Here is a 12,488-nt window from a genome sequence, read left to right as displayed (position 1 = left end):
CTTCTAGCTACATCCTGACAACCAAGAAATATGCATAATAGTGCTTCAGATTGAGGTAACAACCTTTCCATAAGTTATTAAATTCATTCATTCAATGAACATTTTGGAGCATCTACCTTGTGCTGTTAAATGAGGATACTCTCTGATACAATACAATATAAGAGTCTTGGATTTTGAGTTGGGCACAGTGGTGAACACTTGTAATTCCAGTGGCTCAGGAGGTTGAGGCAAGGGGATCACAAGTTCAAAGGCAGCCTCAGCAATTTAGTGAGAACCTAAAATATAAAAAATGGTTGGGGATGTGGCTCAGTGCTAAAGCGCCTCTGGGTTCAATTCCTGGAACAAAACAAAAAGATAAAGAAAAAATATATATGATTATGGTTATAGAACTTAAAAGAGATGCCAGTGTAACAGTAAAGGAGAAATATAAAATAGTAAAATATTCCTTGCAATAATTGCTATTTTTCAAATATTGAACAATACAACCTATATAAACCTGCTGGTTTTTTGGAGTCCCAAGACATTAGGGGAAGATACTTCACCAAATTTATCACATACTCATATAAATACCTCCTTTTTCCCAAGAAGCATAACAAAGACAAAAATAGTATAAATATTATTATATGTTTTGAAGATATGCATTTAAGATGCTGTTATCAAATAAAATAATATGAAAAAAATAATGCCACATGGGGTGATGACTTGCCAGCTTATTCTTTAAGAATAACATAACCTTTATAACAAAGCATTCATTCATCTATAAATGTTATTCATTCACATTCATTGAAAATAACTGTAAATTGGATAAATTTTTGTCATTGGTGACTCAGAAAACATAGACATATATTTAGGTTTTAATTTAGATGAAGAAGAGGGAACTGAGGAAAAGCCACAGCAAAAACAGAGAACAGTGAAAACTAAAGTACCAAAATTCAATACTCAGAAATTATTTGGAACATATACACATGCACATGCACATGCACATGCACACATGCACACGCACATGCACACAGTTTTTTCATAGCTCCACTTTCATTACATTACTTTACGTCTTGCCATTTACTTTCATTTGGATGATATTTACTTGCAAAAGCTCTACTGAAGCATAAAATTCCACTGAAATGACATTATAGATTCTTTGGGAACATAAAGACATCACATACTCACAAAAAAGTTTATGTCTGCTTATCCTATCTCTATGTTTAAATATACATATTTAAGTCTTACACATTTGAATTCAAAATACAGATTGATTTAATTTTCTGCTTCATTTAATATTGTAATATAGCATTTAAAAACCTCACACATGCCTTTTGAAATTTCCATTGAACTTCAAACAGATGCATATGGATTTTATACACACACACACACACATGCACACATAGACACATACATATGGATTATTGTTATTTTCCACATAATTTTAGCAGTTCAGTATGCATGTCCATGAAAGTTGTCTTTCCCAAATACAATTTAACATGAGCATCTACTGAGAAGATTAGTTATGAACCAAACTTACTCTTTTCTGGTGATGTTATAACCTACATTGTGTTTTCTGTATTTCAGTTGTTTGTTTTTGTACCTGTGCCTGAGTGAATCCTTTAATAAAAAAAAAAAAAAATTGTACCTTCTGGACATTGTATTGAATAGGGAGCATTGGAAAGAGGGGTTCTATTAGGATAAGTAGGCATTTTGCAGAAAACCTTCAGAAACAACCTTAGAAACAAATTAAAATGTCACTAAACACATGGAGGAGAAGAATAAAGGAAAACATGGTAATAGTTGGGTAAAGTTGAGCTGCCTGGAGAGGAAGGAATAACCCACTGGACTACAACAGTGTGTCTTCTAGGGCAGAGGAAGGGCTGGAAGATACTTTCACATTTTCTATCCTTTGAAAGTCAAACTGCTAATAATTTAAAATATTCCATGAGAGATTTTCAATGGATGTAATTCTAGTCATATCTTAGGATCTTTATTCTGAACAGAATATCTTAGGTTAAGTCACAAAGAACATGAGTAGGCTAGAGTATCAGCTCTTTGATAAACTGGGCAAATGGGAGTCTGGGCTGAGGAAGGGGCAGTGTGATCAAAGTTTAGGAATATATGTGAAAAAAAACTACACAAGACAATCGAATTTCAAATTCAGCTTTGTCTCCTTCCTTTTCCTTTCACATAGATTACTCCATACTTTTTAAACAGAAGAAATTATCATGATAAAATTTGCAAATCAGAACAATAAATGCTAGAAATTTAAAATTATACAATAATCCATGGTATTCCTTTGTATGTAAATATGTTCAATTATAACAGATACCCAGATACATGTAGTTGATACAATCGGGGCGATTTACCTCTTGAGAAAAAGGAAAATATTTTCAAAACTACACAATCCTTCATGCATGTGTCTGAGAAAATCTACATGAAGGGAAACACAACATGAGAAGAGAGTAGGTAAAGTTGAAGAGTCAAGCATATCCAGGATGTCCAGTTTGCTCCTTAGAAGTCATGCTTATCAAAACATTCAGTAGATGTGTCTGTCTTCCTACATGTAGGCACAGATTCTAGCCAAACACTAGTAACCTTCTCTTTGAAAAGTAATTTTAGAACCAAGATGATTCAGAGTGGTGCACATAAAACATAAGAAATGTCACTTTTCCTTCTCTAAAAGGGTTTTTGAAAAAGAATACTTCTAATCTCACGTGAAGTTTACATAATTTTTTCATTGGACACTTTTTGGGTGCATGCCAAAGTTTTTCTGAGACATTAGGAAATTGGACTTCCAGAAGAAGCAGGCAAAAAACTCAGGCAGAAAAGTATAGATCCCTAGCATATGAAAATATGTGTTAAACTTGAATCAAAATGATTTATAGCCATCATTTCTTGAGACAAATTAAAAAGAAAAAGATTGTGTCTTTAGACCTGTTGAGGAGATTCAAGGTTTTCCTATTTATTATTTTTTTCCTATTTATTATTTTTGTTTATTATTTTTTTCTGCAAATAATAAACATATATTGTCATTGTTCTTTTCTTTATTCAATTTTTTTTACATTTTTCTTTTTAGATATACATGACAGTAGAGTGTATTTTGAAATATACCTACATGGAGAGTTGCTCTTTCAATTCATTTAAATAATAAAGTGGAACAGTGAGAAAAATGCCAGTTTTTTTTTTCATTCTTTAGATGATTGACAATTTTAGAAATAATCTATTCATTTGTGTTAATAAGTCATATATAAGTGCCTCTTGAAGAACATTTTGATTAAATCATTTCAAATTAGGTGTCCTTAATAATTTTATCATGGCTCACAGGTCTTCACATTTATTATTATTTTATAATTTTTGACTTAATATCTATGTATGATGGAGTCTGAGGTGTGAAGTGGATAATGTTAATTCTAAATATACCTCTAAATAGAATAAGTAGACTGTAAAACTTTAAAAGGGTAAAAGAAAACCAAATTGTTTGATGATGGAGTATACATTACATGTAAATATTTCAACTGAGAGATGGAGATTCTCAGACTGCACAGAAAAATAAGAACCAATTATATAATGTCTATAATAAAAGACACACTGAATATGTAAAGACCCACATCAGAGGAAAATAATAATATGAAAATAGACCTGCCCTGTAGACAAGAGAAACAGCTGGCTTTTCTAGTATCAGATAAATCCAGCACTATAAAAATTATTGGCAGAAATGAAGAAGGGCTTTATGTTAATGCTAGAGACAGCAACTCTTCACAAAGATAAAAGTTTTTAAGTTTGTAAGCACCCAATGAGACTGTCAAAACATTTGATGCAATAACTGATAGATTTGAAAGACCCACAACCAAATTGTATATATTTTAATACCTCTTTCAAGTTAATAGAAGAATAAAGAAAGAAATACTGGCAAAGATATAGAAGATGGAAGAACTTCTCAATGCTTTGTATTCTGTGCTGAAACTGGAAGTCTATTTCATCATGAGTGCTGTTCATGATCTGGAAAGACAAGATACAGAATGCCATCATCCTGAATGTTGAAATCCTTAAAGATCAAAATTCCCGAAGTTTGAAGTCTCCAAAATCACGATTTTGAATAGTGGTGAAATTCTCAAATGTTGAAACCTTACAAATGGAAGTCCAGAAAACCACATTTCCTATGTTAATAAAAGTAAAAAAAAAAATAAAAGACTATATAATTGAGTATAAAGACAAATTCTGAGAAAGGGATGAGTGCGTGTTAGTGATATACAAAGCTGAATAATGCTAGTTAGCTCACATACCTAGAATGCTAGTAAAACCTTTTTTAAGTGTTTGTGAGAGTCTTGGCAGAGCAGTTTGTGTGTGAGTCTGAGTGGATTTTGTGTGAAAGACTCACCTTGAGTGTTTGCAGGCACCATTCTGTCCCTGTATTGGAAATATGGAGGTACAAGTTCAGGAAAGTTCTTTAGAGATATCTAATTCATTTTATCCTTTTTTTTTTTTTTTTTTTTTTTTTACAAATTGACAGAACAAAAGTACATTATCATAATGTTGACTTTGAGGTGTTAGCATGGTTCGTGTAGGTATAAATGTTATTATACAGTGAACGTTCTGTCCTTTTGATACATCTACATTTTCAAAACAAAAATCCTCGACTGCAGCTCTTTCAAAGTGATTGTATATACAGTGGTGACCCATTGAGGGTTTGGGTCAATCTCATCCAAAGAGCGAGGTTGTCCATCATGGAATTTCAGATGACTGAACTGACAAATCATGTTGCACACAATTTCAAACCATAGTGGTATGCAGTTATACAGTTCATTTTCTGACCTAATTTGTGAATGTAGTTCATCTGCTCATAACAGTTAGAATAGCTGACATTTATGCTTGAAAAATATGTTATTATTTCCTATTATATTGTGTAAAATGGCCTGTGAAGTGTTCCACCCTGTTTCTGTGTTTCTCAAACAAATATTCTTTGTAAATGTGCAACTGAGAGAGACACTGTCTCTAAATAAAAATACAAAATAGGGCTAGAGATGTGGCTCAATGGTCAAGTGCCCTGATCTATAAAGAACTTAAATTATTTTTTCCAGAATAATATCTCTGAAATTGTTAACTTTTAGAATTTTGGACTTTGGGGATTTCAATCTCTCAGGATTTCAACATTTGGCAATGCTGTTTCTAGGACTGTGTCTTTCAGAATTATGATCCAAACCTTTTAATAAGAAAATATAATATAAACATAACATAATGCTAGTTTAAATCAAGGCCACCATCTTTCTTTGAACATGATTATTTTCTATTGACAGATTTTTTTTTATTTGCCTGTATTTTAAGGATCTCATTTTCCTGCTTCTTTTTGTGTCTTAACATCTTGAGTGAATATTCAACTGTGAATATAACATTTTTGGGTAACTTGACTTTATTCCTTCTATGTTCACGTTTTATTTCACTGACTAGCACTTTTTCAATGTGATTCTTTTAAATCTTGTTTTTAAACCATGTAAGATTGATCTAAATGAGTTTTTGTTAAATCCATTGAAGTTATACATAATATTAAGTTTCATTTTAATATAATCGTACATGCAGCAGATATGATTTGCTCTGTTTTGGTTCTCAGTACTTGCTCTTCCCCTCACCTTTTCCCTCCTCCATTCTCTAAATGAATTTTAGCTTTATTTGTAAGTCAGTCCTTTCTGGGTTCTTTACTAAATACCTTAGTTGTTAAATCTTTTTATTTTGACTGATTGGAAATTGAATGTTCATATCAGAGCTAATGATTTTGCTTCTTGCAGTTCCTGTCTACTGGTTCTTTAAATGGTGTTGTTGCATGTCACTTTATACATATGCAAATTTTCATTCATATGAAGAAATAAGGGGCCAAGCTTGGTGACTAATGCCTATATCCCAGCTGCTCTGGAGGCTGAGGCAAGAGCATCAAAAGGTCAAAGTCAGCCTCAGCATAAGTGAGGCACTAAGCAACTGAGAGAGACCCTGTCTCTAAATAAAAACAAAACAGGGCTAGAGATGTGGCTCAATGGTCAAGTGCCCTGATTTCAATCCCCTGTACATCCCCCCCAAAAAGACTTCTGTGTTCTTTTTGGTTTTTTCTTTTGCATTATAACTCACAAATTGGCTCTAGATAGAAAACCAGAGAGACTACAAGGATCACTTGCTTATTGCTCTTCTCTCTGGGACCACGGTCTGGCAGTTGTCATATATGAAACATTTGCTTAGTATATTTGGTCCAGTTATCTACTTATTCATAACAAGAGGGAAGGTCTGGTGCCAAGGAGTTGTTTACTCAACTAATTTTTGTTAAAGCCTCTTAGATATGTATGTACACACAGAAGAGTCCCTTCATTGGATGGTGTTAAAGTACCTGGATACCCGTATTTAAAGGAGCAGACTAACTTTATGAAAATTATACATAAGAGCGTAATCAAAAACTGAGACTTTTAGGGAAATATTTAAATAAAATTCTTTCGGACTTTGAAGTGAGCAGAACGTGTTAGATACGAAATGAAAATACTACAAAGACTCTGACTAAACCTTAGTCTGACTCTTCTGAACCCTTAGACTGGGCTTTGTCTTTGGTCTGCCTTGTTCAGTTGTAGCAGGACTTCTGCAAATCAATTTAGGAAGATCCCTCACTTATGGTATCTGAATGTAATCTAATTTTTCATCCCTAATCTTGATATTTTGCCTTCAGCAATAATCCTGTAAGGTTTATTTAGCACGATTGTCCTATTCAGGATAGTGACTCCTACTAAATAAATTCCCATCTCTAGAAACTCCTAATTCTTGTTGTTAACTATACATTCTCAACTGCTTTTACTACATTTTCAGTTGAGTCCCATCTCTCCCTTTTATTGCAATACTCTTGACACCTACTATAAAAGTTCTGAATAAAGTCTTCTTTTACCATTTTAATAAATGTTTGAATTTTTTTTTCTCCAACACTATAAAAGTTAAAAACAATGACCTAAATTCTAACAAAATATATTAGTGTGAATTTTTTTGGCCTCCCTTAAAAAACCTAACATCACTTAATACTTACAGTATTATTCCTCTAATTCTAGTGAAAGATAAATGCTCTAATCAAAAATAACCCATTGTTAAAGAATTATAGAAAATGTTTGTACCATAAACAATATAATAAAGGCTCTAAGAATTTCACAGAAAATTAAGCTGTTTAACTGTTCCACCTGCATTGCCACAGCATCAATCCTTGATCATCTTGGTGGCACAGGGCAAACTTTATAAAGTGTGTGGGATGCTTAGCACTGCTTATGACTCTATAAATGTGGGAGACACATATTTATTACTGAAAAAAATTGTTTCAAACAATTAAAGAAAAATCTATTTTCGAAATTAAACCAGGTAATCATCAGAGATAAATGATAAATAGCACTTTAAAAATGGTTGCGTTTTAGTCCATCATTCTTAAAATGTATGTTTCTTTCCCAGGAAAATATTCAACTATATCATTTTTAAAGAATTGATATTAGTATGTAAAATGATCATTATTTAAATCAATATTTAGAATTTAATGACAGCATCCTCTTTTTCAGAGACAGAGGGAGAAGAAAAATAAAGAAATAATTTTAAGTGGAAATGCAAATTCTAGGTAGTATAGACTGCAGAGACCAAAGTATAAATATGTTATTGATTTTATTAATTTATAGTCATTTCTTATATCTAATAAAGTTACTCAGGTGTGGGGGATGCTTTATATTGGTACATAAATTCTCTTACCATCTGGGCTTAATTCTAAAGATATCTTTTTTGCTCTACAATTTAAGCAACATTGCAGAATTAGAACATATGAGTACATAGCCTTTTGTGGTAATATTTATAAATGTAGGAATGATGTGCATTAGATTCTCCTCACGCTTAATCATGTTCATCACTGTATAAGTACAGTTATTCCCAAAAGGTTGTTACTTGAATGAATCAAGGTACATTTCACAGTACTAGAATTCTAAATGAGTTTTCTAAAGTTTTAATAATTAACTACAGAGGAAAGTAAACAAACTTTCAAAGAGGACATCTGCACCCCCTCAAAGCATAAAAGGGAAACAAATAGGAAACAGTGTTCAAAATCACATTAGGAGTAAAATTGACCAAATTATTGTATGTACATATACAAGTATGTCACAACAAATCCCAATATTTTATATAATCATATTTACCATTAAAAGAACAAATTAAATTTTTAAAAATAGAAAATTTAATGGAAGAAAGAAAATTATCATATGGGATTTATGGTATTAAATGTATTCATCCATTTGTTCATTCAGTCTGCACTCAGTGTTGCTCAGTTTGCTCAAGCTACTCATCACATTGAGTCTCTTTAGAGCCATTATGTTTTATGTAAGAGATATACTGTCCCAGTTCATATTTTACCCCTTAAAGTCAGTATGTGGTCTAAATTCTGAGTGCTTTTAAAAGTTATTCTTTGTCCATTAATTTGCCCATCTGGTCCTTGTTCCTCATTTACTGGGGCAAAAGAAAGAAAAAAAAACTGGGCATAAGAGACATAAATATCTGTAGTTGTTGGGCTGAGAATGTATTAGTTCAGTGGTGGAGAACCTGCCTGGCATACTCCTGGCCCTGGGTTCCATCCCCATCACCAAAAAGAAAAAAAAAAAAAAAAAAAATCTGTATGTGGTTAGTCTCAGATGGTTAATAAGCAGTGTTAGAGGAACGAGTATTTTCCTATGCACCAATTATAAGAGACTTAAAGAGTTAACAGATCTCTCTATACTTCCACTCAACAGAAAGAGCGCAGTTCTATGGTGGGGTATAAACCGTTTCTGAAAGAGCAATGTCCAGAGATAAGGGATGTAAGGAGGAATCTGAAAGTTTTTGACTGTCAGAGTGAATGAAGACTGTAATACGTACAAGATGATCAACACAGAGATGGCAGTGGGAATAAATGCCTGCAGTTCAGATGGTGCTTTAAAAAACCATCATGCATTACTGATTTTAAACTAATATTACTCTATAAAATAATAAATATAATATAAAAAATTGAAGTTAAATATAAGGCTGAGTGGTTTTATCTTTTTAAATGAGTATGTTAATGCTAATACATAAAATAAATTTTGTTAAATAAAAAGCCTACTTTACATTACAGATTTAATTCAGCTTTTTACAAATTCTATACATTGTGAAGTTCTAATCTATGAACTAAACATAATGTTAATATAACTAAGGACATTCTTAATATTTCATTACTTTTGAACATACAACTATGTTTCTTTCCTCAGAACAAAAGCTTGAAAAACAAACTTTTGTCAGGAAGCAAGCTTTGTGGGATCCATGCAGAAGAGGTGAGTAAATTTTCTTTTCTTCTAGCTTAAACTGGATAAAAACAATATTCAAGCCAGATTTTTTTTTTTTAACTTAGACATCCAGTTTTTTTTTTTTTCCCTAACACAAAAGCAAACTTTGTAATAGAATAATAATATACATTTTAAACTTTTGGTTATCTTTGAATGTTTTAAAGTTTTTCAGCTGAAGAAAAAAAAAAATAAAGTCAGCTAAATATTGCTTTCATAGGGGTGATATCCTAGATTCCTCCCTTAAGTCTATTATCAGAATTTCCTTAATAGAAAATTCCTGGAAGTTAACTTTTCCTTTGTGAGCTCTACAAAGTTTTGTACTGATAATTGATTGTCAGAATGAGGATGCTGGGAGTGATCATGAACTTTGTAAAATGAATTCATTCATGTGTTCTGTTTGCTGTGCAGTAAAATTGTCTCATTCATTTCTCAGGGAAGAAAAAAGTCTTTCTGGTTTATCCAGGCTTAACTAAAACAATTAACTTCCTGCACCTCTCATTTCCAGATCTTTCTACAATCCTGTGTTTAATGTAGTAATTTAGTTCATATTAAGTACTTTTTGATATTAGCTCTTTGATATTAGCTATTAATTAGTAGTGGTAATATTAGAAGTGATCTTTTATTCCTCAAGGTGAGGAGATACAATTCACTGTGTTAGTTGTGTCCTACAAAATGCACACAGGAAGGAATAATTGCACTAGAGATTTATTCCATGGAAAACCTGTTACTGATAAGGAATAAGTATGAGAAATGTTTTATACCACAATGAAGACCTAATACCTATGAAGGAGTTAGGGAGGAAGTATTTTGGGTAGAACAAGAACAGTAGATTACACATACATTTTGAAAGTTTGACTCATTTTCCAAAATTGCATAGAAATAAGTCAGAGAGCTCTTCAAACAGATTTGTCATCTTCTAAACATCGAACCAACACTACCCTACCTGAATCCAAACAACTTTTTCAGTCATTATCATCTTTCTGTGAGAAGGAAGGGTAAGATTTCAGGTGGAGCTAAAGCATTGCTCTTTTGTACTCCAAGGAGGAAATAGTCCATCAATCTTCATGTACCCTTTTGCCAGAACTACATCACATGCCTAGCCAAGTTGAAGGGATGCTGGAAAATGTTATTAGAGCAGTGGTCACATGCCCAGCCCAAACTTGGATTTCTTTTTTCTCCAAGGTGATAATACACCTTCACAAACAAGCAAATAAAAAATCTTTCCCAAGAATTACAATTCAAACATAGCATGCAATGTAATTTTAATAGTATCTTTCTAATATTATTCCCAAAATGAGCAAGAAATTGTTCACAAAACAAATAGTTTGAACACACAGAAACTAAATGTTAAGGCTTCATATGATGAAAGATCTGATTTTGTAGATCGGATCCTGTGTCTAATTTCATTTGGTTGCCTTTTTATATTTGTATAGAAAGAGATTTGATATTGTTTATATATGTCCTAGGAACAGAACAAGTGTGGTTTCTGCATATTCTAAATATTACAAAATAGTTAGTCATGCATCTAGATAGAAACAGTATTCTGAGGTAGTCAACATGTTCCCAAGTCCCTACAGCATCTCAGCAAATGAAAGCAAAGAGAGCATCTAAAAGAAAGTGTTTGTGGTGTTTAGGGATGAAAATAAGCTCCCCCTTTTTAGTCTCTTAATTCAAGAATGATTTGCATTTTTTCTCCATATCCATGATGTGAAGAATATATTATCACACACTTCTTATTTATGCATTGCTTTATGCTTCATATTGGTATTGCCTAATATTTGAAAAGTATTATAATATATTTATTACAGTTTATTCTTATGCCACATCTTATTAACTACCTGTGGAGTAAATTTAGAACTTAACATTCTAGATAATAGGGGAGGCATATTTCTGTCACAATAAAATTTCAAATAATAATATTTTCTGCTGATTAAGGAGCCAGAGAGGAGCCTTCTCAAAAAGTAACCCTAAGCAATTAGTATTCATACATCAATAAAATGTGTTTTAATTTGTCATAGTAAAACATTAACAAGGGAGGATACTACAAATAATATCAACTACCACCACCATTATTATTTCATAAAAGAAATGCTATGTGAACATAAATTGTAGGAAAGAAGAAACTCAGATTAGAATATTCTCCTAAACTGGCCAAATAATAAGCCTGGCTGAACAGTTGCCATGGCTGCCCACTTCTTCCTCCTCTTATAGTTATGGCCATTGCTACCAAATTTAAATTTGCTGCAAACTGGTGAGAACTTCATGACATATGCACATCAACATTTAGAATTACATTTATAATAGTTTATGTAGTAAAAGTAACATTATAAAAATTCCAAATATAGTAATTTCTCAATTATTTGAAGGTTTTTTTTGATGACTTTAATATATTTTCAAAATGTTGCAAACAAGATAAAACAGCCAACATCTAAGTTGTGCTTCAGATTAATTTACATTATGAAACAGATATGCTAACTCAGAATGTATGGAATTATTTCCATAATTCGCCATCAAATGCTTAGAACAGATTTTGCTTGTAATTCACTGAAAGTTAGAAAATTGCGGGAGTATGTTACACAGAAGAGATGAGAGACTGGAAGAACAAATTTTGAAAGTTATTTTTACATCATGATAATAAAGCTCAAGAAATCTCCCAAGTCGTGGTTGTTAAAAGCAGAAAAACACCATCTGGGTTTTGTAGTTAATGAATGAATTATTACGTAATGCAATACTTGATGTTTTAATATTGATTAAAATTTTAAAGAAAAGTTTAAAATATATTCTATGTACACAGAATAAATATGCATTAAAAATAAGTACCCCAAATGTTACAATGATTTCTTTCTGAAAGATAGAGCATCAACCGAGTGAAAGGCAAAAATGGAGTTGGGCAAATTACCTAAACCTGATGTAGTAGTAACCTCCATTCCACATCAATACTTGTCATCACTAGTTAGGAAAACAATATATTTTCCTAAAAGACTATTTAGTCTGGCTGTAAATGATTAACAGACACCATACTGGAACAAAATAGGAAAATGCCAATCAACTTTGCATTCAATTTGTGAAACCTAATAGAAATTGTCCTTTACTGAAATGAGTAGCACGACATAATAGCTAGGTAAATAAAAATTACCTTAGAAAATTAATATGAGACAGAGAAGCTAT

The 12,488-nt window shown here is 32.0% G+C and overlaps 1 protein-coding gene across 1 annotated transcript in view; it reads left to right on the top strand.

Annotated features, from left to right (window-relative positions):
* The window catches only part of LUZP2 (leucine zipper protein 2), a 535,025-nt gene that overhangs the window by 359,150 nt on the left and 163,387 nt on the right, over positions 1-12,488 (top strand). The window contains exon 6 of the mRNA XM_079101896.1: positions 9,246-9,308. Coding sequence (XP_078958022.1) covers positions 9,246-9,308 — 63 coding nt within the window. The remainder of the gene's footprint in view (positions 1-9,245; positions 9,309-12,488) is intronic.

Source organism: Sciurus vulgaris (genome assembly GCF_902686455.1).
Source record: "Sciurus vulgaris genome assembly, chromosome: 11".
NCBI lineage: Eukaryota > Metazoa > Chordata > Mammalia > Rodentia > Sciuridae > Sciurus > Sciurus vulgaris.
The sequence above is the reverse complement of the archived record's forward strand: the minus strand, read 5'-3'. Positions and strand labels throughout refer to the sequence as shown.